This window comes from Vulpes lagopus, chromosome 11 (assembly GCF_018345385.1).
Source record: "Vulpes lagopus strain Blue_001 chromosome 11, ASM1834538v1, whole genome shotgun sequence".
In the NCBI taxonomy this organism is placed as follows: domain Eukaryota; kingdom Metazoa; phylum Chordata; class Mammalia; order Carnivora; family Canidae; genus Vulpes; species Vulpes lagopus.
Window position 1 is genome coordinate 15,105,654 of NC_054834.1, and position 27,495 is coordinate 15,133,148.

At 39.6% G+C, this 27,495-nt stretch overlaps 1 protein-coding gene across 5 annotated transcripts in view; it reads left to right on the plus strand.

Moving 5' to 3' along the window:
• The window catches only part of SRPK2 (SRSF protein kinase 2), a 247,192-nt gene that overhangs the window by 172,027 nt on the left and 47,670 nt on the right, over positions 1–27,495 (plus strand). For 4 of the 5 annotated variants that reach the window (XM_041773343.1, XM_041773344.1, XM_041773342.1 and 1 more), the window contains one exon: positions 257–408. In XM_041773343.1, the coding sequence (XP_041629277.1) occupies positions 257–408 (152 nt within the window). Of the gene's footprint in view, positions 1–256; positions 409–6,663; positions 6,859–27,495 lie in introns of those variants that run through there. The other variant, XM_041773345.1, reaches the window with a different exon arrangement.

A 27,495-nucleotide genomic window follows, 5' to 3' on the forward strand; every position in this document is an offset into this window, starting at 1 on the left:
TTCATAATATTGTCAGGACTTAAGAAATACTGAATCTCTGAGCGAAAACGCGTCTACAAAGTATAACTTTTTCCTCCTGACCTGTATGTTGAAACATCACTTGAATTCAGCTAAAATGACAAAGTGACATTAATCAGCATTCCTTCTTTAGTGTGTGACCAGCTTTATTTTTCTCTTGTATCAAGAAACGCTCGTGTGTGTCCATGATGCAAGATTGGCTTCTAAGTAAATAGGAATTTTCCTTCCACTGTTTCAGGCCGGAGCCTCAGCAGAAAGCTCCCTTAGTTCCTCCACCACCACCTCCGCCACCGCCACCGCCTCTGCCGGACCCCACACCCCCAGAGCCAGAGGAGGAGATCCTGGGATCTGACGATGAGGAGCAGGAGGACCCTGCCGACTACTGCAAAGGTGATGTGTGAGCGCTGCTGGGCCGGAGCCGTGGGGCCGGAGCCCATTTACTGGTGTCTGGGAAGTTAACCATGCAGATTGTTTGGTCTTTATTCAGTTAACCTCTTGGCGTCAGTATCATTTTTAATTTCTAGGCCATTAAATATAGAATGATACCCAAAAATGTAAGAGATTTCAGAAGGAAAACTGTAAGAGATAGAAAATATGTACGTACATACTCTGGGTACTTTACAGAGGATTTAAGTTTAATGGAATTAAAGATAATATAAAACAGAACATGGGGATCTCTGGGTAGCTCAGAGGTTAAGCACTTGCCTTCAGCCCAGGGCCTGATCCTGGAGTCCCCTGTCAGGCTCCCTGCATGGAGCCTGCTTCTCCCTCTGCCTGTGTCTCTGCCCCTCTCTCTCTCTCTCTCTCTCTCTCTCTCTCTCTGTCTCTATGTGTCTTTCATGAATAAATAAATAAAAATCTTAAAAAAAAATAACCCCAACAGAACAATTAAAGATAAAAACATAATAAGCCATCTACGAAGAGCATAGACTTGAAGGTCCCAGGCTCCTGATGTGAGCCAATGTAACTGTTGTGCAAGACATTTGACTTTAAGTTTTCAGGCTGCTAAGACTAACAAGGAACCAGTCCTTTCTCTGTATAGCGTAGAGTTTCATAGTATTCATTGTCTGTGGAAAGAAAGCCTGCTCATTTGTTTACAGAGACAGGCTTTTTCCTGGCATTGTGCTCAATGAAAAAGACATTCTGTGGGTTATGCCATTGTGTGACACAGTGGATTATGTTTTTAGCTGTGATTTCACAGAAGAGACAAATCCACTGAAGTGAACTGTTCCTCCTGTATTGATGCTTCCTAAAGCTCAAGAACATAGAGTTACACTCCTACAAGGCACCATGTTGTGTAATGAATATTGAAAACAGAGTGATCCAGACTCTGTGTGTAGACCAGATGAATGTAGGAGGAAAGGAAGTTGCTGGGTCCATTTGACTACTCTTTTTACTTAACTTACTCATTTGGAGTTTCATTCTAAGAGAAAATAATCATAGTCCAGTAGTCTCAGCTTCTGAACAAATGATGAAACACTGATTTGCTACAGATGAAGTTAAAGGTAAATCAGATTCTATACAGAATAATAATCGATGGTAGAAGATGGATACTGTTAAGGCCATAGAGCATTAGTGAGTCTCTGGCTCTGTAGTGTCTTGTATGAACTTACCCAGTGATTGCAAGCCATTCGTGTACTGGTTATGGAACATTGTACTTTTTCATTACCTATTAGGTGGAAGAGAAAATTTATGTTCTGCTGTAAAAAATTTAAGAAAGAACTTCCACTCTAACTGGATTGTTCCATAGATGTGGGTTTCTGTGCATGGAATCCATGTTTTCTTTAGAAAAAGAACTGTAGGGATCCCTGGGTGGCGCAGCGGTTTGGCGCCTGCCTTTGGCCCAGGGCGCGATCCTGGAGACCCGGGATCGAATCCCACATCGGGCTCCCGGTGCATGGAGCCTGCTTCTTCCTCTGCCTGTGTCTCTGCCTCTCTCTCTCTCTCTCTCTCTCTCTGTGACTATCATAAATAAATTAAAAAAAAAAGAAAAAGAAAAAAGAAAAAGAACTGTAGATCTTTTGTATGAGCAGTGATTATGACCCTAAAGCTCCTTGCCATTTAATATGGAACGTAACAGAGTCTGTGGAAAGGTGAAGAGCCTCCCTCTTACTCGGCATTTCTTGGTTCAGAAATGAAGTTATATGAAAAGGAGATGCAGACAGTTGTCTTTCTATTTTACTGCTTAGGCCAAAGCATTAGGTTGGTCTGTAGGAACAGTTCTTTCTAGCACATGTGATGTAGTTTTGGAATATAGGTGAGGTTTGGTGGGGTGAGATTGGGAGCCAATGATCAAGAAAGAATTCTTTAGATGTCGGTGCAAAATGGTGGTTTTATTAAAGAACAGAGAGAGGGCCCAGGAGCAGGAAGAGCTGCTGGCCCAGGGTGGTGAAGGGTGGCTGATTATATACTTGGGAGTTGGGGGCAATAGGAAGAGGGGGGGGTTTTCAAAAGATTTTTTGCATTCTAAGGAGGACCCAGCACATACTGGAGGCCTTGCCATTGTCAAGTTAAGGTTGTTTTTCCCTCTAGTAAAGCATTAACGTTAAGATAATTGGGAGTTTCTTTCTGGAAGTTAGGTTATTGATAAGAATGTTTTCTTGTGAATCACTAAGACATTTTATAAATTGAGGGAGACTCATGTCTATAGGACTATAATCTATGAATTAACTATAGTTTTCCTTTCCCTTAGCTTTAGGGCAGCCAGGAGTGCCCGAGGAATGTCACGCATATCCCACCCTGGGGGGGGTGTCATTTGTGGGGTATCAGCTTGTGCTTTGCCCTCAGCTAGCCCTCTCTTCTCTCTTCACATGGGCACCACCATGACAGAATGAGGATTCTTTGCCTCACATCTGGTTCTTCAGTATGTGGGTCAGGAGATATAACCAGTCCTCTTATTTATCCCTTTACCATTTCTGTAGAAGAGCACAGTGGATACCCCAGACCGAAATACAGGGCTATGAAGGAAGAATTTCACAGTCAGGGCTGATTTTAGGTAACATTTACTGAATTTAAACATCTAAGAGTATTAAAGTCAGCCTGACTATATAGCATGTGAGAGAATGTCAGGTTTGTTCTCTCTCTCTCTCTCTCTCTCTCTCTCTCATTCTCTCATTCCTGGCTTCTGGTCCATGTAACAGATGCCTTACTCCGGGACTTTTGTATATAGATCAAAACCGTTTGTCTAAGGTAGGGGACATAAATGCATTCAAGGAGTCTGTGGAACTGATTGGGAATGTGTGGGACAAGAACTGTGCCCCACCCCCACCCTCCAGCCAAGAATAAGAATAGACTTTAACTTTCCAACATGATGCTTATTCACTCCTGAGTTATTTAGTATATTTTGCCCGCAATCAAATACATTCTTCTTTGTAACCACTGAACAACCATCAAGATCAAGAAGTTAACATTGTTCCAGTTCTGCCATTCATTCCTCACCATCCATTCAGGTTTTGCCAGTTGCCGGTATTGTCCTTTATATGAGACCAGTCCTTCCCAGAATCCTGTTCCATTTTGTTTTCTTGTGTTAAAAAACAAAATTCAACCTAGTAGATTTGAAGATCTAATTGACTTTATGAAGCAGTTCACAAATGCTACAACATCCACATCTAGCAGGTGGAGATGCTGCTGGGAGTTGTAAAAACTGAGAGCTTGGAGTTAACTAGGGGAAGGGGATTATTTCTTGCCAGGATATCTTCCTTTGAGGGGGAGGGAGGGGCAGAATTTTTATCATGCAGATTACCTCACTTGTGCTTATCAGGAAACTTCTGGTTGATTGTTAAAAGGTCACATTCCTGGGGTAGGTTGAAACTATAATTAAGTCTTGGTTTGCTATCTTGGGGGGGCAATAACTTGTTTGGGCTTGTTTTTTTCTTTGTTAACACTGGTTTCTTTAACCTGGAATAGTTCTTTAGTCTTTTCTTGCTTTTTTGACTTTGACATTTATTATTATTATTTTTTTTATTTTTATTTTTTTTTATTTATTTTTTTAAAAGATTTCATTTATTTATTCATCTGAGGCGGGGAGGGGCACAGACACAGGCAGAGGGAGAAGCAGGCTCCATGCAGGGAGCCCGATGTAGGACTAGATCCCGTGTCTCCAGGATCATGGCCTGGGCCGAAGGCAGGCGCCAAACCACTGACCCATCCAGGGATCCCCGTAACTTTGACATTTTTGAAGATTGTAGGCCAGTTATTTTGTTATACTGTTTCTTAGTTTGGTAAACTGTTTTATTTTCTAGGTTTTGTTTTATTTAAAGTAATCTCTGTACCCAAGATGGGTCTCCCATTTATAACCCCGGGAATAAGAGTGGCATGTTCTACTGACTAACCCAGCAGGTGCCCCCGTGTTTCTTGATTTGAAATATGACAAAAGTGTTGCTCTGTGAGAAGTATTCTCTTTGCACATTATTTTATCAGGTAGGGCACTGTTTTGTGAAGTTACACACACACACACACACACACACACACACACACCCATAATAAGTATTTTGTTGAGAGTTCCTTCTTTGAGACTGTAAATAAGTATCCCCTTGCCAACTAATATGTTTGCTTCTCCCTTTCCTTTCTCTCTTCCAGTCTCCCACCACTCCCTCCATCTATCTCCCTTTCTAGCTTTTTCAGATGGACTCATTCATGGATTTCCTTTTTATTCAGTGATTTCTAATCAGTTACTCCCCTTAATTGTTTTGATGCTTGGCTTATCTCAAATTTGGCCTTTAGGAGTTCCTTCAAATTGATTCTGTGTCCTTTTGAGTTGTCTTGTCATTTGAACACTTTCTTACTTGCAAGTACAGTAAACTGTTCCTGACTCATCATTTTCCCTGCTCCAGCCCTGGAATCTGCTCTTTCTGCGAGGATGCCTGGTTCCTTTTAGTGGGGGACAGTATTTAGAAAACAAGATCTGGGCATTAGGTGTGATTATTATTGTTGGGGTGTCAGTGCTTCTAGGTCTCTTAGCACAGCCCTTTATGTTTATATAGATTTCTTTCTTTCTTTTTTTTTTTTTTTTTAAGATTTTATATATTTATTTGATGGGGGGGAGAGAGAGAGAGAGAGAGAGAGAGGGATCGTGAGCACAAGCAGGGGGAGCAGTAGAGGGAGAAGGTGAAGCAGGCTCCCCACTGAGCAGGGGCCCTGATGTGGGGCTGGAACCCAGGACACTGGGGTCATGACCTGAGCCAAAGGCAAATGTTTAACCAATTGAGCACCCAGGGGCCCCTTATATGTATTTCTGTATTTATATTTAATTCTACTTTTGCTTATGTATTAAAATATGTGAATTTAATCAGATATCTCTAATTCCAGCCTAATACCAGGGGATTCAGCCCAGTTTTTTCCCTTTCTGTATTTTTGGGTTTCTTTCTTTGACAGTAAGAGGCTAGACTGTCATTATCTTCATTACGTTTAATTATTTGATTAATTTCCTTGTACGTGATGAATCACCAGTCACACTGTGCTCAGATATCCTTTTTGACCCACCCTGTCTAGTGACTGGGACTGAATTTTTCTGGCAAGGGGCAAGGGAGGGATGGCTCTTAGAGTTTAGGGGTGGGATTCCTGTTGTCTGAGGAGGTGTCTTGTCCTCCGTCACTTCTGTTTTCTTCAACTTCATTCCTAGAGAATCTCTGCCCTACCAGCTACTCTTTAGTACTCACAAAGTAAAATAAAACACCACCAACAAAACACGCTACCTGTTTTATTTCTTCACAAAAGAAATATTTGTTCTCCTTAGGAAGTAGGTACATCGGGGTGGAGTGAGCAAAGTCACCTGGAATCTGAGCACCCCACAATAGCTGTGGTAAGCATCTGGATCTCTGCCCTTCTGGATCATTCGTGACCAGCCAACCTTTTTATCTCTCTACAAGTCTTTCCCCATTCAGCCACTTGAGCACGGAGGATGCTGTTTAAAGTTCTAATATTGCTAAAGCATCCTCAGTGCTCCTTTCTCTTTGGCTGTGCATTCTCTTTCTTCACAGCTGGCTTGTTCCCACTCATCTTATTTTTTGCTCTTCCACCAAACCCAGGAGGATTATGGTCTTTGGTGCCTGAGAGTCGTGGGTTCAAGATCTGGCTTCCCAGTTCTGTGTCCTCAGACAGGCTCCTTTCCCTCCAGGCTTCAACTCCTTTGTCTACGATATAATATCATCTCTCTGTGTAATATAACAGATTACCACCTAAGATTTTATAAGGATGAAAATGTGACAGATGTGTGAAGTATGTGCCATGCTGCCTGGTACATAGAAAGTGCTAAAGAAATGTGAATTTTATTTTCATGTGTCCTGTTCTTGTTCTTTGGTCTCCTCTGAAGTTTGTTCCCATGCGTGTGTTCCTGCCACCCCCTTCATGCTGGTCCCCGAGGTGTCTTTGCAGCCTAACTGTGCTGGGCTTGTTTCCCTGGCCTCTAGGGAGAGAGCTGCGTCAGCATGGCCTCTCTCTCTTCCTGTCTCGTTTCAGGGTCACCTCTGATCAGTTGTCTCGGGTCAGGCCTGTAGCAGCAGGCTGGGCAGTTTGTTCAGATTCCTACTTCCAAGCCCAGGAGATAACAAGGGTCGGGCACAGGGTGAGCCAATGAACAGACACTTCCGGGAGGCCCTTGTGCAATACGTGCACGCTTTGTGAGTTTGAGCATAAAGCCACTTCGCTAGAGTAGAACCTCCTCCTGTGGGGAGATTGTGGTGCAGGGAGGGTTTTCAGAGCGTGACTCTACCACCTGCCCCAGAATGGCCAGGGGTGCCTGGTGGACATTCCCGAGCTGGACTGTAAATCTTGAGTTGGGACGCCAGCGAGTACGACCCGGACTCACCCAAGTATTTCAGAACCTCATCAGGCTCGGCTAAGGTACGTGCCTTGCATCTGAAGCTCCAAAGCTAGCCCTGAGAAGTGGCTCCGTTCACTGCATACTGGGTGGCTGAAGCACTGTGGAAGGCGAATTAGCTGCTTTGAACTACCTTATGGGTAAAAATTTTTCTGTCCATCAGCACATATTTGCTACAAGGACTAGGTTAGTGATCACGGTAGGAACATTGTTTTGTTGTACCATCCTGCCTGCATTGACTGACTCCTTGGAGTTGCTTTTTTTTTTTGGCTCCCTTAAATCACGCTTCAATAAGGTGGCGCCTTGTGCAATTTTATCGTGTGTATTATTTCTGGAAATATCGATTTCAATACTTTTGTGGTCTGACTTGGTAAGCATGTGTCATTTCCTCAGAAAGGCCTTCTCTGAACCATTAATTACATCTTCATTAGGCCCTTCCAAGCTCTGTACCTCCCAGTAGTCTCTACCAAAGCTCCCCCACCCCCCAGTAGTCACCATGGTGTGTAATGATACATTTATTTTTGTGTTCATTTGTGATCTGCTTCTCCTCAGTCTGGGTGATTCCCTGTACTCAGGGGCTACCTATTTTTGAATCCCACTGCATTTGTACTCTCTACAGTGCAACAAATATTTTTTTTTGTTGGATAAAGGAATTGCCTCTAGTGTTAAGCTCTACAACTAAGGGCCGTATGGCACTGATGTTTGCTGTGTGTCTTGGAAGGCATGTCCAGAGTGAGGAGGTGGACACAAGTCAGAATCTAGATCTTTCATTTCTTCCTGGATCTTCTTAAAATTATCCGTCATGCTCTGAAGGTCTTATTTGTTATCCATTTGAGTGGCATCCATTTTTTTCTTATGAAACTTAGCAATATCTTCTTCAAAACATAGGATAAACAGTATAAATATTCACACACTAGAAAAATGTCCAATGACTTTCTTACACACAAATTGCCTTTCCATCTATGAATAATGATCAGAATGTAAAGTCGGTGATTAGTGGTTATATGTTTTCATTGGCCTTGTCTCTCCCTACAATCTAGGACTTAGAACAGAACATTTATAGCTTCAGCTTTTCTTAAAATAAGAAAGCACTATACCTTACATAGGACTGCCTTAGAAACCAATGTCTTACAGCTTGTATTTTATCGAAGTGTAGTCTTTAATTTGTTTTTTCCTTTTTTTAAAGATTTTTTAAAATTTATTTATTCATGAGAGACAGAGAGAGAGAGAGAGAGAGAGAGAGAGAGAGGGGCAGAGACACAGGCAGAGGGAGAAGCAGGCTCCATGCAGGGAGCCAGACGTGGGACTCGATCCTGCGTCTCCAGGATCAGGCCCTGGGCTGAAGGCAGCGCTAAACCGCCGAGCCACCCAGACTGCCCATCCTTTCTTTAATATAAAAAAGATCATCTTTATTCATTCACAGTTATTTTCCTTAAAACCACTAATTTTGTGTACATACTTAATCTTGCCCTGTTGAATATATTTTTAAAATTTGTTGGCTCAATTTGGCTTACCTGAAGCCTTAATAAGAAATTGCTTATCTCTATGAACAAAGTAATAGATACTTCTGAATTAATTGCAGGCAGCCTCATTGCATTTCTTTCATGGGGACTGAGGAGATTCTGACACCTGATAGGCCCACTGGTACTGTGAAATGCTGCTGACGAGGGTATGATCACTAAACTTTAGTTAGCATGACAGTTCAATTCTCTGAGGTTTACTATGTATAAAGTATTGTGTTTTACTACAGAGATTATACAGGTGAGTGAGAAACCAGCCCCCGTTCTCTAGGAGTTTGTAGGCTCAGAACTTTGCCACTAGAATAAATATAAGCTAGTTAGTGCCAGAGCCTTCACTGGTCTTGCCTTCCCAACCTGACCCTGGCACTTAATAGAATAATCTGGCTGAGTAGTGACTGAAGAGACCAGATCAAGAAACTACTTAAATAGCCTTTTTCACCTTTATTGTGTGGTTAATTAACTATAAGGCGGGGGTGTGTGGGGAGGAAGACTTTATTGATGGCGCAGGATTCTTCTCTGACTCAGTCCTGGAGGCTGGGACTGGCATTTCTGGGAAGCGCTAAGTGCCCTGCTTTTCCTAGCCCATGGCATGCTAAAAGCTGATGCATAGATTAGGTTGAAGAGGAGTTTGGGAGCATCATGTAGAGGATAAATATGAGGATAAGAAATTTGTACATGAAGTAATTTATTTATTTATTTATTTATTTATTTATTTATTTATTTATTTATTTATTTATTTATTTATTTATTTTTTCATGAAGTAATTTAAAACGCCAGCTCCTAACATATGTTGGGAAAAAAACCTTGAAGAAACACAGAATAGTTCATGTGTGTGTATGTAGATTTCTTAAGATACTCTGCGCACAGGTCATTTATCATTTCACTGCAGATACTTGTTTTCTTCACATTCTTTATGCATTTTATTTTTCTTGCTTGCTTGCTCTGTGCATAAAGTTGAGTAAAAGTGGTAAGAGTAGACGTCTTTGATTGTTTCTGATCATCAAATAAGTGTGTAGATATTTTTAAAATATTTATTTGAGAGAGAAAGAGAGAAAGTGCATACGCACGAGCAGGGGGAAGGGGCAGAGGGAGAATCAGACTCCTCATTGTGCGGGGAGACCAAGAAAATGGGGCTTGGTCCAAGGATCCCAGATCCCAAGGTCATGACCTGAGCCAAAGGCAGATGCTTAACCAACTGAGCCACCCAGGTGCCCAAATGTGTAGATATTTTTTTAGCTATCTTTACAGGTTGTGATGGATCATAGATTTAAATGTAGAGCTAAAAGTATAAAGCTTTATAAAAAGAAAAAAAGTAGGAGGATATCTTCACAACCTTGCAGTGAGGGAAGATGTCTCAGAGAACATGCAAGACATATTAACTACAAAATAAAAAATAATTTGATTTCATCAAAATAAAATATTTGCAGATTAAAAGGCACTTTTAAAAGTGGGATGAACAAGCTCAGACTAGGAGAAAATATTGATTTACATACATAGCTTACAAAAAACATAATTAGGAGAGGGAACATGGGAAGTTTAGTGAGGTTTTAGAGTAATATTCTTCATATTGACTAGGGTGTATCCATTTGTCAAGTATCAGGGAATTGTGTACATAAGATTTTTTACTTCCATCTTATGTAAATTTTACTTCAATTTTTAAAAATAGTTGCCATACCTACTTATGTATGGATTATAGGATTCTGTGTGTGTGTGTGTGTGTGTGTGTGTGTGTGTGTGTGTGTGTGTTTTACCTCTTGGTCTTATTTTTCTTGGTTTTCTGTACTAAGCATATATTTCTTTGTAAATAGAAAAAAAAAGAAATGTTTAAAAAAGGAAAACTTAGCTATGAGGAACCATTATAGATTTTGAGCAAGGAGTGGCTTTATCTAAGACTGAATAATTTGTGAATCTTGAATGGTCAGAGAGAAAAGATACATATATATAAAGGAGAAGTCAGAAAAGCTAGCAGCACCATGGAGGAAGCGTCTTAATCATTTGACAAATGACTGAATGTAGATGACAGTGATGAGAATCTTCCAACTCTTGAACTGTGGGGCGACTAGAAGAGCAGTGCATTCTGGGCATCCTTTTTTTTTTTTTAAGGACTTGAATTTTGAATCTGCTTGCCATTTTTTCTTTGTTTAGGACATTATTTGGCTACTAAAAAACTCAGACCCAAATATGCAACCCTCCTGTAACACGTGAGCGAGAATTTCCAGCATTGCATTCTGTGTCCTAACTTCACTGCAGCATTATTCTATTTTATTTTGTTTCTGGACTGTTTTTTTCTTTGCCCCAATTTCCTTCTAATTTTGTATCTTGTATTATGGTTTTATAAAATGCCTCAATTCCTTATTGGAAAGAAGTGGATTTGGCACTATTAACAGCAACAATGAAATCATGGTCTGGGAAAATTTTGAGGAGTTTGACTTTATTCATTTTACCTTAAAGAAACTGGTGTAGATATCAAGAAGACAGCTAGAAATAGGAATCTGGGGCTCAGAAGAGTGGCTAGCAAATGGTGTAGTAAAGAATTTAACACTGCCCAGGACACCTTGGTGGCTCAGTTGATTAAACATCTGACTCTTGATTTAACTCCACTGGAAGAGGACACCTGGATGCTCTGCATTTGGGACCCTCCTAGGTCCTGCCTCATATGTCTTTTCCCTTGATTGATTTTAATCTGTGGCCTTTATGTTTGTGATGAAATGTAATCATGAGTATCAATAGCCACCAGGGAGTTCTGTGAGTTCTTCCTACAGATTATTAACTGTTGCAGCTAAGCTTGGTGTTGGGAACCTGCAGACTTACAGTTGGTATCAGTGCGACTGCTCAGCTCTGCAGTTCTAGGAGAAGTGGAGGTGCTCTTATAGCCTATTCCCAAACCTTACCCAAGTACTACAGATTTGATAGGAAAACAAGTCATGTTAAGATATGTTAAGTGAATAAAAAAGATACAAAGGTGCTATTCACTGACAGACCTTTGGGAGATCCAGTGGAATACAGGAGGAGAAAGAACAAGTTGAAAGAAACAGAGCAGTCAAGGGGGTAGGAGAACAGCCAGAGATTGGGATTCCACTTGACATGGAGCAGATCAAGGAACTGAGCACTCAGCAGTTCTCTTTGTCTCCATGAAAAGGTCCTGCACATACTCAGTTGTGTAACTGGAAATTTCCAATTTGGGGGTATAGAGGAGTCTTAATTGAATTCTAAATGTCAGTGGTTCTGTCCCTACCTGTTAGCCCCCTTCGTAATTGGCCCTTTTGCGTCTTCCCGTCCCCAGAGGTATGTGACATGACATCTGGGCCAGAGCCACCATGTGATGTCTATCAGGGACCTCCTCCCTGCTCAGTCAGGTTGCTGTTGGCCAAGCTGCTGGGGCTGCCCCGCTGTGCTCAGTGCCAGACCAGACTGGGTGGGATAGCTGACAGGGCCCTGCCCAAATGCCTCCTGTGTCCACTTCGTTCAGCAGGGGTCAGCCTGTTCTGCTGTATCGCCACACCTCTCCGTGCTCTTTCTGGGAATGGTTCCTGAAGCCATCCCATAGCCCTCTCTGCCAGCCTACACCACTGGGCCCAGGATTCTGTTTTTAGAAAGAGCCCACAGTGTGATGGCCCACTTCTCTGTCTCATCCTCTCCCAGTCCCCTTACCAACTCCCTGGAACATAATTTCCTTTACCTTCCTTCTTTGGCCAAAAACTGAAACTTTTATGCATCGTTTCTTGTACTCTGGCTCTTCAGGGCTGTCTACTATTTATCCTGGTGGGCCCCAGGCATGTTTGATTCTTATTTGGGATCTAAATTAAAATATTTAAAACATTTACAAATAGAACCTAATAACCTAGTGTTTTTTTTTTAATTTTTTTAAATTTTTTATTTATTTATGATAGTCACAGAGAGAGAGAGAGGCAGAGACACAGGCGGAGGGAGAAGCAGGCTCCATGCACCGGGAGCCTGATGTGGGATTCGATCCCGGGTCTCCAGGATCACGCCCTGGGCCAAAGGCAGGCGCCAAACCGCTGCGCCACCCAGGGATCCCTAACCTAGTGTTAAGACAAGTTTTGGAATAATATATTTTCTCTCTTTTTAAAAATGAATTTTTACTAAGATACAATTGACCTATAACATTATGTAAATGTAAGATGTAAATTGTGTAAGTTCGGGTGTTGATTTGATACATTTATATATTGCACTATGATTACCACATTAGTGTTAGATACTGCTTCTATCATGTCACATAATTATCATTTCCTTTTTGTAGCGGGAACGATTACAGTCTAGTCTCTTATTAGCAACTTTGAAGTTTATAATAGAGTTGCCTATATTTTTGATTTCCCTCTTGAAGCTAGTATAAAAAAGAACTGTATTCTTAAGAATTCCTTATTCTGATCCCTCTCCTTCTTAGCACTGATATTCTGGATTGGAAGAATGATTTTCGTATTTATCTGTACTAGATCCTGTTTCAACCTAGAATTGAAAAGATTGAAATGAAGTAAAGGAGTTTTAGATTTTTTTCTCCTTTTTTCTACTTTGTACTGACTATTAGTACTTGAAAACTTGATGGGTTTCTTTTTCTCATACAATTATCTGTACTGAATACAATACTCACACCTCCCCCCCCCCCCATCCACTAGGGTTTTTTTTTTCTTTCTTTTTTTAAGATTTTATTTATTTATTCATGAGGAACAGAGACAGAGTGGGAGAAGCAGGCTCCATGCAGGGAGCCCAACACGGGACTCCATCCCGAGTCTCTAGGATCATGCCCTGGGCTGAAGGTGGCGCTAAACCTCTGAGCCACCCGGGCTGCCCTCCACTAGGGTTTTTGAGTTGCCAGACCCCCAAGAATGCCTGAAGCTGCACGTAGTTACCAAACCCTATATATACATGTTTTTTCCTATATATATATGTGCTTGTAATAAACTTTGTTATAAATAAATCAAGTAAAATAATCAATCAGGTAAAGGGATTAACAACAACAGTAATAGAACAATTACAATATACTGTAATAAAAGTTATGTTCTCTCTCTCTCTCTCTCTCTCTCTCTCTCTCTCTCAAAATATTTTCTTGTTTTGTTCTTGGGGTGAAATGAGATGATAAAAATGCCTGCTCGAAGAGATGAAGTGAGGGGAATGATGTAAGCATTGTTTCCTAGTGTTAGGCTACTGACGATCTTCTGGTGATATGTCAGAAAGAGGATCTGATCCCCTGCTTCCACACTGCAGTTGACCATGACTCATTGAAACTGCTGGAAAGGGGGGGATAATACTTTATGTAAAATTTACCACTTTAGAGGCTACTGTTCATTGGTTTTCAGTATATTTACAAATGGGGCAACTATTAGCACTGTCTACTTCCAGAATGTTTTTCATCACCCCAAAAAAGAAATATGTTCATTAGCAGTCACTCCTTGTCTCCATTCTCCCAGTCCTTGGCAACCACTAAATCTACTTTCAGAATCCTACAGCATGTAGCCTTTTGTGGTTGGTGTACTTGGTATCTTTTTAACTTTAATCTGTTTTGTAGCATATATTATTATTTTATACCTTTTTATACTATAATATTCTGTATTCCAGCTATATTACATTTTGTCCATTTATGAGTTGATGTACATTTCATTGTTTCTGCTTTGGCTATTAAGAATATGCTAGTGTGTGCATGGGCGTGCGTGTATGTGTATACTTTGTGTGTGTGTGTGTGTGTGTGTGTGTGTGTGTGTATAAGTTTTTGAGTGGGCATGTTTTCATTTTCTTGGGTATACCTAGGATTGGAATTGTTTTTAGGTCCTATTGTAACTCCATATTTAAATATCATGAGGAATTGCTAGACTATTTTTCTTTTCTTTTTAAAGTGTTTATTTTTTTAAAGAAGTTTCGGTTGACTATAATTTTATCATATTTTGATTATGCTTTACTCTTTTGTTCCTTTATATACTAATTAAAATCATTCTACCTACTTCTGCAACTTTCATTGATCCTTTCAGGCTACTAAGCTCTTTTCACTGCACCACTCATATTCACTGTGAGCCTTTTTTGTGTGTGTGTGTGAGCCTTTAAACTTGAATCTCTCATCAGACTTCTGGAGGAATAGTAATTTTTTCCTCTATTAGTAATATAGTGAGATGGAAAAGTTCTCTCCGTGACTGTTACGTCTAAGGCATAAAAGGAAGAGTTTTCAAGAAGGAAGGATTTAATTATAGCAGTATTCCGGGGATCCCTGGGTGGCTCAGTGGTTTAGCCCCTGCCTTCAGTCCATGGCATGCTCCTGGAGACCCTGCATCGAGTTCTGCATCAGGCTTCCTGCATAGAGCCTGCTTCTCCCTCTGCTTCTGTCTCTGCCTCTGTCTCTTTCTCATGAATAAATAAATAAATTCTTAAAAAAAAATAGCAGTATTCAGGTAAGCCAGAGACTTAGGGAGATGAAGGCTAAGACAAGGCCAGTGAACTACCTGCAGGGAGTGGCCCTAGAGATCCCATCGATTGGAGCCAGTGATAGGTCTTGGAGGTGAACAGGTATCCTGGAGCACTCATAGCTGATTGTTTGTAAAATTTAGCAGTTAATGAAGGAACATTTTAGCTTGTTGGGGGTGAGGTTCAGTTAGATATGAACAAGGGAAAGTTGACTTTAAGACAGGATACCCTGAGCATATTTCTAGGCAGAAGAGAAGAAATCTGGAGAGAGGTGAGAGGGCTGGCAAAGAAAGAATCAAATGAGTGATTTTTGGAGATAGTAGTAGTCTCGGAAAGATAGGGATCACATCTTTCTTGCAGAATAGAGGACGTTTTACATAGGTGTTGTGGGGAGCAGAAGAAAGACTGTCTGGCTATTATTGTTGGATAAAAATTATTCCAGAACTTAGCAGCCTTAGGCCAACTTTTAATTTTGCTTATGATTTTATGGATCCAGAATTTAGAAAGGTCAAAGCTAGGATGGTTTGCCTCTGCCTCATGATGTCTGTGGCTTCAGCTGAGACATCTCAAAGGCTTGCAGTGTCTTGATAGGCTGAGGCCTGGAATCATCCGGAAGCTTATTTAGTCACATATCTGGCCCCGGGACAGGAGAATTGGAAGACTGGAACTGCCAACTGGAACACCTCCATGTGGCTTGGTTTCCTCATAGCATGGCAACCTCAGAGTAGTCAGACTTCTTACCTAGTGACTCAGAGTTCCAGAAGCAGACCTCCACCTTTCAAAGTGAGAGCTGCATTGCCTTTCCACCTAGCTTCAGAAATCACGCAGTCACTTGTGCTACATTCTTTTTGGCTAGAAGTCTTTCAGGAGCCAGTCAGATCTATAGGGAAGTAGAGTCCATTTCTTGATGATAGAACATCAGGGTTCTAGAAGAGCAAGTGCTTTGGAAGATACTGTTGCGTCATGTTTTGGAGAATATGATTTGTCACAAGAACTTAATGAAGGGACATTGCAGACTCCCTGTATGTTTAGCTAGATTTACTTTTTGGTGTAATCATTTAACTGCTTTTCCTAGAGCATAAATTCATTTAATGCTTTTTTTGTCTGGCATAGATTATAAGTCCTAAGCCTAAAGTCCACTAACTATATCTAAATTGCTGTGTTGGTTGCTTCATGTAGGAGTATGCACAAGTTGGTGGATGAGTTAGGCTTTCTTATGATGATTAAACTATAAATCATTAATTGCTTTTGGATTATAAAACTAGATGAGGCTTTAGATTGAGGCTCAAAAGTAAGTTCTATTTTCAATATATGTGTTGAAGACTTTTTACTTCCTATGTTTGTAGCCCTTTGAATCCATGACCTATGTTCTTTTCCCCATTTTTAAAATTTCTTTTTTTTTTTTTAAGATTTTATTTATTTATTTATGAGAGAGAGACAGAGACAGAGGCAGAGGGAGAAGCAGGCTCTATGCAGGGAGCCTGATGCAGGACTCAATCACGGGACTCCCAAGATCACACCCTGGGCTGAAGGCAGATGCAACCACTGAGCCACTGAGGGATTCCACCCTCTACCCGCCCCCCACCATCTTAAAAATTTTTTGAGAATAGTTGAGAATTGGGATTATTCACAATGTATTCTTCTTCATTTTTTATAAGAGATGTAACATCTGCTTGGGAAGACGCCTGCAGTTGTGTGGTTGAGTCAGACATTGCTGTGCACTTCAGTATATACTTGCTCTCTTATGGTTAGTAGGAGCCAGAAATAACAATGGGCCTTGACTTCCTGAAGAAATCTAGTCTTTCAGTTATGTATTGGTATCTGAGTGTATATAATAATGGCCTTTGGTTTTAAATAGAGAACTGCTTTCAGGATTCTCTTACTTTAAAAGTTTCTTATTTACTAAAAAAAGAAAAATCTATTTTTTGCTTGTCTTTTGATTTTTGAATTCTGCTTTTACCCAACTAAGACTTTCCTATTCCCAGATCAATTGTTTCCCCAGTTTATATTTTAATATACTGTATTTGATCTTATCCAGAACATGATTGAGAACCAAAAAATGAGGCCTGAATCTTTGAGTACATGTGAATAATGTCCAAGTTCTTGCACTAAAGCCCATGTTTACTAAAAGGCAAGAGAACACCCTTTCAGAATTTAAAATAATACCCTTTTACTCTTTCTTTGCCCACAAAGCAAGTAAGGGGAAGACTAAGAACAAGAAATAAAATATAAAAGCTATAAAAATCAGAAAATCCCAACGAACACTGCAGCCTTAACCTGCTTGATATAGTGATAAAATGTTTAGGCAGAAAGACCATATGTCTTGTTGGGGGAAAATCAGATTGGTATCAGAGTTTTGCACATCAGCGTTGTAGGCCAAAAGACAATAGAGTAATGCATTTGACATACTCAAGGAAATAAATTCTTTTTTTTTTTTAATTTTTATTTATTTATGACAGTCACACACACAGAGAGAGAGAGAGAGAGAGAGAGAGAGGCAGAGACACAGGCAGAGGGAGAAGCAGGCTCCATGCACCGGGAGCCCGACGTGGGATTCCATCCCGGGTCTCCAGGATTGCGCCCCGGGCCAAAGGCAGGCGCCAAACCGCTGCACCACCCAGGGATCCCAAGGAAAGAAATTCTGAGCCAAATATTTTGTTATCCAGTCAAATTGACCTTCAGTTATAAAGGTCCCATGTAAATTGTTAGGCACATGCAAGTCTCAAGGGAATATTGTTCTTTGAGAAATCTGTTAAAAAAAAAACCAACACAAACAACCAAAATTAATGCAGAGAGATAGACATAAAGATTGATTTCATTAAATGACAAAATTATACTTGAAAAATTACACCTCTTCCAGTCCTCTGGAATGTTTATCTTACAGCATACTATTAAGTAGGTGTATCAACTAGATACTCAAATGGACTTTAAAGTATCGATGTTTAGTTTCTGTTGACTGTATTTTTCAATTTAAGGATAAATTTTATAACAACGTATTCACTAGAGCAGTGATTTAGATTCTCCTGTCAAAGGTACTTGAAGAGATAAGTGGTTGTGCCTGACACTGTGTATTTAAGAAGCGATAAGAAACAGATAGAAAATGTGTCTGTGAGCTCTCTTGAGCTGCGACTTCTGAGATTTGTAGGTAATTAGTATATACAATATATTTTCAGTAAAATCGCACACTTAGCTGTATGTGTAGTTATGAGAAAGAAAAAAAACCTTGTGACCTAAATTACAGAATCAAGTGAATCTCTGTACTTAGGCTCTTGATCAAGACAGCCATTGACCATTTATTATCTGATGATAATTCCGCTGCATTTTAAAGACTACCTACCTCCAAGGTACATTGATAGAATACTGTGTTCTAAACCATTCTTGCTGGATTAAGAAGTGATTCAGGGATGTTCTAGACTATAGAATGTAGGGATTAGACTTTTAGAGTCTGCCTTGCCACACGTGCGGATTGCATGTCCACTGTGAGCTGTCATTTCTTTTTTTTTTTTTTTTTTAAGATTTTATTTATTTATTCATGAGAGACACAGAGGGAGAGGCAGAGACACAGGCAGAGGGAGAAGCAGGCTCCCTGCAGGGACTCGATCCCAGGACCCTGGGATCACACCCTGGGCCGAAGGCAGGTGCCAAATGAGCCACCCAGGGATGCCCACTGTCATTCCTTTTTAAAACCTTTTTTTAAGATTTTATTTTTAAGTAATCTCTACTTAAAAAAAGTAAAGCCCATGCTAAAAGGGGAGAGGGAGAGAATGTCCTTTAAGAATTTCAAATAATTTCTATTTACTCTTCCTTTGCCCACAAAGCAAGTAAGGAGAAATAAGGTATAAAAGCTGTAAAAATCATAAGATCCCAATACAGCCTTAACCTCATTGTTTCATTAATAATGAAAGTCTAAACATGACCAACTCTCAAGGCTCTTCACAATCTGATCCCAACATGCTTCTCTTGTTTTCTTCTTAGCCTCAAATCTTATTTTAAACATGCCTTCCTGCTGTTGTAATTTACCTTTTGCTATCTCTTTTTCCTTCTGGGCCTTCCTCTGTTTTTCTGTTATAGGGTAATATTAACTCAGAATTTAATGTAAACCCACATCTTAATCTGGTAAAGCCTTCTGAGTTTCTCTCTGACACCATACCAAGGAACAGAGAACCGGCCTCGCTTGCATCTGTGTCTCCTGTGTTTTCTGCTTTTTCTCATGTTTTTATTGATTTGCCTGTTGTGATCTATCTAGTTACTGTGTGCTAGGAATACTGTCTTTCTCCTCATAGTGTTTAAAATCTCCTGGAATAGGGGCACCTGGCTGGCTCAGTCTGTGGAACGTGTGGCTCTGGATCTTGGGGTTTTGAATTTGAGCCCCACGTTGGGTGTAAAGATTACCTAAAAAAAATAAAATCTTTAAAGTAAAATCTCCTGGGAATGACAAATGAGAAAATGAATAATTAAAATATTGTACTTTGAAACAGAACATTGACATTAGAGAGGTACATAAGGGAAGTATAAGACAGGAGCTTCTCCTCAGCCTGGAAAATCAGGAAATGCTTCCAAGCAGGAGGGCCTTGTTTGAGCTTATCCTGTAAGATAAGTAGGTGTTAATCATATCCTAACATTTTACATAATTGAGACATATTTTACACATAGAATTCATAGAATATAATAGACAAATAGGTGAGGAAATTATAGAAAAGAATAATTAGGGCAGCCCGGGTGGTTTGGCGGTTTAGCGCCGCCTGCAGCCCAGGGCGTGATCCTGGAGACCCTGGATCGAGTCCCGTGTCAGGCTCTCTGCATGGAGCCTGCTTCTCCCTCTGCCTGTGTCTCTGCCTCTCTCTCCCTCTCTCTCTCTGCATCTCTATGAATAAATAAATAAAATCTTTAAAAAAAAAAGAATAATTAATCACATTAAGGTAAATACATAAAGATTTATTAATATATATCTGTACAGTTTAAGAGTGTTGTAAATTTTTCCCTGGGTTTCTTAGTCATGAAAGCGAGGAAGGAAATGTAATGGTTATGAGACTGACAGTTTTCATAAGATGAAAACAAACTAGTCACTCTAAACAAGAGTGCTTTTTCGTGGTGCTAAAGATAAATCTATCATGAACCAAGATATCTCTGAGATTTTATTCTTCCTACAAGCTGGTAAGTTAGCCAGCCAGTTTCATAGATGCTTGCAGAAGACCTGAGACTCCTGAGTCAGAAACGGAGGGTTGATGACTCACAGAGCCGCAAACAGCATGTGTTCATGTCCATTCTGGTTACCCCTGACCCTAAATCCCACAAGGGCCCTGTGGAGGCAGGCAGGGCCAGGTGGATTCTCTGCATGCTGTGCTTTGTATCAAAGTTAAGGAACTTCAAGCTTAGGAAACTCTAATCTTTTATGGGTATGCAGCCAAACCTGCCTAACCTTTGTTCCCGAGGGGAGATATTTATCATACTGGACAGCAAATCACTGTGCCCTTTTCTCCAGTGGGAGTTAGTATGTCTGTTTTCCAAGGTTATTCACTTTGGAAACCTTTGAAAGATAGTATGGAACAAGGACGATCAATGTCTATATTCAAAAGATGTGCAGAAATCTGGTTGGTTTGGGACCAAGTTCTCTCATGACATTGCAGTCAAGCTGGGGCTGCAGTAATTTGTAGGCTTGACTGGCCTAAAGGATCTGCTTCCCTGATCATTTTGGAGGTTGTTGGCAGGTCTCAGTTCCTTACTGCTGTTGGCTAGAGGTTTCAAGTACTTGACACATGCGACTCTCTACAGGGCTGCTCACAACAAGGCAACGAGGTGGAGAGGAAGCACTCAGATAGAAGCCACAGGGACACCTGGGTGGCTCAGCAGTTGAGCATCTGCCTTTGGCTCAGGTTGTGATCCTAGAGTCCCGGGATTGAGTCCCACACCAGGCTCCCTGCATGGGACCTGCTTCTCCCTCCGACTGTGCCTCTGTCTGTCTCTGTGTGTCTCTCATGAATAAATAAACAAAATCTTATAAAAAATAAATAAGATAGAAGCCACAGTTTCTATAAGACTATGATAAGCCAACACTCTAATCTCTTGGGAAATGACAAAAACTTGAATTTTGAAAATCTTGATTGTTTTATAAGTATATTTTAATGTTTAACCATTGATAGACAAAAAGATGAATTTCTTCAATCAATGTGATACATTAATTATATCAATAAAAGAGAAGATAAAAAGCATATGATCATTTCAGTAGATGCAGAAAAAGCATTTGACAAAATACAAAATTCATTCATGATAAATACTCTCAACAAAGTAGGTTTATCCTACTTTTTAGAATCTGATGTTCAACCCACTGAGCCACTCAGGTAACCCCACTCTTACCACTTTTATTCGTATTGGAAGTCCTAGCCACAGCAGTCAGATAACAAAAAGAAAGGAAAGGCATCCAAATCAGTAAGGAAGAAGTAAAACTTTCACTATTTGCAGATGACATGTTATGATATATAGAAAACTCAAAAGATTCCACCAAAAAACTGCTAGAATTGGTAAATGAGTTCACTAAAGTTGCATGATATAAAATCAACATACAAAAAATCTGTTGCATTTCTATATACCCATAATGAAGCAGCAGAAAGAGAAACTAAGAAAACAATCCCAATTATAATTGCATCAAAAATTATAAAATACCTAGGAGTAAACTTAATCAAACAGGTGAAAATGACTTGGACTCTGAAAACTACAAAATATTAATAAAAGAAATTGAATACGACACAAAGAAATGAAATGACATTCTATGCTCATGGATTGGAAGAAATTTATTGTTGAAATGTCCATACTGCCCAAAACAACCTACAGATTTAATGCAATCCCTATGAAAATACCAATAGCATTTTTCACAGAACTAGAACAGGCAGTCCTAAAATTTGTATGGAACCACAAACGAACGGGGCACTTGGGTAGCTCAGTGGTTGAGCATCAACCTTTGGCTCAAATTGTCATCCTGGGGTCCTAGAATCGAGTCCTGCATCGGGTTACCCAGACGAAACCTGCTTCTCCTTCTGCCTATGTGTCTGCCTCTCTCTCTGTCTCTGTTGAATAAATAAATAAGACGTCTTCAAAACAAAACAAAACAAAACAAAACAAAACCACAACATATCCCGAATAGCCAAAGCCATCTTGAAAGAGAGACAAAACTGGAGGTATCACAATTCCAGACTTCCAAGTTAAATTACAAAGCTGTAGAAATCAAAATAGTATGGTACTGGCACAAAAACAGACACATAGATCAAGGGAAAAGAATAGAAAACCCAGGAATAAACCCACAATAACATGGTCAATTTTCAACAAAGAAGGAAAGAATATGCAATGGAAAAAAGTCTCTAACAAATGGTGTTGGGAAAACTGGGCAGCTTCATGCAAAAGAATGGAACTGGACCACTTTCTTCTACCATACACAAAAATAAATTCAAAATGGATTAGAGACCTAAATGTGAAAACTGAAACCATAAAAATCCTAGAAGAGAGCACATGTAGTAATTTTTCTGACATTGGCCATAGCAGCGTTTTTCTAGATATGCCTCCTGAGGCAAGGGAAATAAAAGCAAAAATAAACTATTGGGAATACATTGAAATAAAAAAACTTCTGCACAGTGAAGGAAACAATAAAAACTAAAAGGCAGCTTACTGAACGAGAGAAGATATTTTCAAATGACTTATCTGATGAAGGGTTAGTATCCAAAATATTTAAAGAACTGATACAACTCAACACCCCAAAACCAAATAATCTAATTTAAAAGTGTACAGAAGACATGAACAGGCATTTCCCCCAAAAAAGACATCCAGATGGCCAACAGACACATAAAAAGATGCTCAACATCACTCATCATCAGGGCAATTCAAATCAAAACCACAATGAGATATCACACCTGTCAGAATGGCTAAAATAAAAAACACAACAAATAACACGTGTTGAGGATGTTGAGAATAAAGGAACCTTCTTACAGTGTTGGTGGGAATGTAAGCTGGTGTAGCCACTGTGGAAAACAGCATGTAGTTTCCTCAAAGTTTAAAATAGTACTACCTTACAATCTAGTATTTGGACTATTGAGTATTTACCCAAAAAATACTAATTCAAATGGATACATGCACTGCCTGTGTCCATTCCAGTTTTATTTACCATAGACAAACTATGGAAGTAGCCCAAATGTCCATCAATAGATGAATTTACAAAGAAACACACACACATACACACACACAGAGGAATATTAAGCGGCCACAAAAAATGTAATCTTGTCATTTGCAACAATATGGATAGAGCTGGAGAGTATAATGCAAAGCAAAATAAGGCAGAGAAAGACATACCATATGATTTCACTCATGTGGAATTAAGACACAAATAGCCAGGGGAAAAAGAGACAAACCAAGAAACAGAGTTTTTAAAAAAGATTTTATTTCTTAGAGTGAGTGGGGAGAGGGGCAGAAGGAGAGAGAGGGGGGATCCCATGATCCTGAGAACACGATGGAAACCAAGATGCCGTCACTCTTAACTATAGAGAACAAACTGATGGTTACCAATGGGGGGGGGGGGGTTAAAAAAAAGGTGATGAGGATTAAAGAGGTACACTTATCATGATGTGCACTGAGTATATGGAATTGTTGAATTGCTACACTGTACACGTGAAACTAACACTGTATGTTAACTCTACTGGAATTAAAAACCTTTAGAGAAAGAAAAGTTGAGGATTCCTGGGTGGCTCAGCAGTTTAGCGCCTGCCTTTGGTTTGGGTTGTGATCCTGGGGACCCGGGATCGAGTCCTACATTGGGCTTCCTGCGTGGAGCCTGCTTCTCCCTCTGCCAGTGTCTCCGGCTCTCTCTGTGTGTATCTCTCATGAATAAATAAATAAAATCTTAAAAAAAAAAAAGAAAGAAAAAAGTATCTTTTTGACATTTGATAGCTATAAATCATCATCATATCTGGAGTATCACAAGCCTTTTACTAATTGGACTATGTTAATAAGTTAGATTACCCATTGGTCCAGTTTTACCATCTTAACTAGATGTTGACCGTACCCTGAAGCCTGGTCTGCTGACTCATTAATCTGTCATTAGTCACAGTGGATTTGGATAATGGCAGAGCAGCAGTGAACACTTAAGTGGCACTGAATATGCGCCCAGGTATGGTTCTGTGCGGGTGACTGTAGGGGCAGGTATGCAGAGAAACAGTAATTTGCTCAGTGTTACTACATAGCTGGCGAGTGCCAGTGCTGATTGAAATCAGCATCCTTTTAAAAACACAAATCTGTTAAGTAAGTAGTTGGCAGGCGAGAGCTTAAAATTATTTGCTGGACTTTCTGTTAACATTTTGTATATTGAAGGTCTCTCAATCTATGGATTCTACTTAAATCTCTGTGGCTCCACTGCAAAAATTGTTTCTGTGTTTTATCATATTTTATGTTCAAGTAACTTGTTATTTCTTTAGGTCACAGATAAATAGGAATCCTCTTTTGGAGCATTTTCCTTTGCTCTGGGTTTCCCTATAGAGCTCTCTCCCATTCATTAGTGTTACAGAGAATATTTGGTATGATAACACAAGTTAATTTTTAGGTTTGTTTTTTTTTTTTAGATTTTATTTTTTTATTAGAGAAAGAGAGAGACCGAGATCACCTAGGGGGTGGGCTTGATCAGGGAGAGGAACAGCTAGGGGTGAAGGAGGAGGGAAAGACTCCTTAGCTGACTCTGCACTGAGCAAGAGCCTGACTCAGGGCTCCATCTCACGATCATGACCTGAGCTGAAATTTTCTCTTACTTGCTTTGTTATATACATATATGCATTTTTCTTTTTTCTTTTTTTTTAAAAAAAGATTTTATTTATTCTTTTGACACACAGAGCATAAGCAGGGATACTGGGAGAAAGAGAGGTAGAACCTGACTCCCCACTGAGCAGGGAGCCAGATGGGGGGGCTCCATCCTGGGACCTCGATGTGGGGGTTGATCCCAGAACCCTGAGATCGTGACCTGAGCCGAAGGCAGACGCTTAACCAACTGTGCCCCCAGATGCCCCTTGGAACATTTTTTCTTTTACCGAGTTATTGAAAAGGAAGTTCTAAAAATCATGAGTTTTTACTCCAAAAAATCATTAGCAGATTATCTAAGAAAAAGCACTCTCATTATACAGCCATAATGTCATTGTTACAACTAAGAAAATAATTCCATAATATTATCTAAAATCCATATCTTACTATGTTTATCTAACTGCCTTAAGAAATACCTTTTATACCAGTTTTTTTTTTATTTTTTATAATCTGGGTCCTAATTGGTTTAGCCATTACATTAACTATTTTTTTTTCATCCTCTATGAATGAACGCCCTCTTCTTTTAGTTCTTTGGCAACTTTAGGTCCAAGGCTGTCTATAGGTTTTTCACAAATGTTCTTGTTGCTACTTTGTCCAGAATTTTGATCTGGAATGCATGTTGGATATCAGGAAATGTGGTTTATTTGTTTGTTTTTCCTGTTTATTGAACTAATCATATGGTTTCTAAGTTTTTATTCCTGGGATAAAACCCGCCTGGTCATGGAGTATTATCCTTTTTATATCTTTAATTAGATTTGATGAAATTTTGTTGAGAATTTTTATATTTACATCATGGGGAAAATTGGTCTGTAGCTTTCTTATAATGTCTTTGCCAGGCTTTGGAATCAAAGTAATGCTGGCTTCATAGATTGAGATTGGGAGTGTTTCCTCCTTTTCAGTTTTCAGGAAGTTTGTAGAATTGTTAGTATTTTTCCTGTAAATGTTTGATATTATTCACCAATTTGTTTTTTATGGGAAGATTTCTAACTACAAATTGATTTAAAAAAAAAAAAAACTGATACAGAGGAGCGCCTGGGTGGCTCAGATGGTTAAGTGTTTGCCTTCCAGCTTAGGTCATGATCTCCAGAGTTCCAGGATGCAGTCTGAGGATCGATCCCTGGGTCCTGTGTTAGGCTCCCTGCTCAGCGGGCAGTCTGTTTCTCCCTCTCCCTCTGTTCCTCCCCTCTGCTTCTGGGCACATGTGTGTGTGTGTGTGTGTGTGTGTGTTGTGTGTGTGTGAGCGCGCGCTCTCTCTCTCTTTCTCTCTCTCTCTCTCTAAAATGAATAAAATCTTTAAAAAAAACAAAACAAACTGGGCAGCCCCCATGGTGCAGCGGTTTAGCGCCGCCTGCAGCCCAGGGTGTGATCCTGGAGACCCGGGATCAAGTCCCACGTCAGGCTCCTTGCGTGGAGCCTGCTTCTCCCTCTGCCTGTGTCTCTGCCTCTCTTTCTCTCTCTCTCTCTCTCTCTCTGTCTCTCATGAATAAATAAATAAAATCTTAAATAAATAAATAAATAAATAAATAAATAAATAAATAAATAAATAAATCCCCAAACTGATAAAGAGTTATTTAGGTATGTAATTCTTGATTGGAGCTTGGGTGTGTTGTGTTTTTCATGGTATTTGTCCATTTCATCTGTGTTTTCATATTTATATGTATAAAATTGTTTGTAATATTCTTTTATTATCTTGTAATAGCTATAAAATATGCAGTGCTGTCACCTCACTTGTGTTGGTAATTTGTGTTTTCTTTCTTTTTTCCCTGGTCAACTTAGCTAGTTTATTATTTTCATTTTCTTAAAGAACCAGCTTTTGGTTTCACAGATTTCTATTTTTCTGCTGCTTCTTTCACTAATTACAGCTTATATGTTTATTCTTTTCTTTCTTCTGCTTATTTTGTTTTTTTTTTCCTTAAGATTTTATTTATTTATTCATGAGAGACACAGAGAGAAAGGTAGAGACATAGGCAGAGGGAGAAGCAGGGTCCCCCACAAGGATCCCAGGATCATGCCCTGAGCTGAAGGCAGACAGATGCTTCATCATTGAGCCCCCCAGGCATCCCTCTTTACTTACTTTGAGTTACACTTTTTTTTTGGGGGGGGGGGTTGTTTTGTTTTTGTTTTAGCTGGAAAGAACTTATTGATTTGAGATCTTTTTTCTGATATGGGCATTTGGTGCTATAAATTTTCCTCTTAAATTTTAATGTCTTTGCAATATTTCACAGATGCTGATATTAGATTTTCATTCAGTGTAAAATACTTAATAATTTTCTTATGATTTCTTCTTTATCTCATGGGTTATTTTAAAGTATTATTTTCCCAATTTTGTGATATTTTTACTCAATTTTTATTTAATTTTGTTGTGGTCTGAGAACATGCCATGACTTGAATCTTTTCTGTTTAAACTTTTTTTTTTTTAAAGATTTTATTTATTTATTCATGAGAGACACAGAGTGGCAGAGACACAGGCAGAGGGAGAAGCAGGCTCCATGCAAGGACCTGATGTGGGACTCGATCCTGGGTCTTTGAGATCACGACCTGAGCTGAAGGCAGATGCTCAACCACTGAGCCACGCAGGCGTCCCTTAAACTTGTTTTTTGCCCAGCATATGGTTTATGTTGTTACATGTTCCTTGTACTTGAAAAAAATATTTGCTATTGATTAGAATATTCTATAAATGTCAAGTTTATCAAGGTGGTTGGTCGTGTATTCAAATCTTTTATATCCTTGTTGCTTTTCTATCTCTTTGTTCTATTAACTTTTGAGGAAAGAGTATAGGTATCTCTAGTGATCCCAGGTTTGTCTCTGTAACTGTTTTGTGAACAAACTTCTTTTTACCATCTCTTCCTTTTTTAAGACTCTTGAAGGTGATTCTCAAGTTTTTCTTCAGACCTTTAAAAAGCCTTC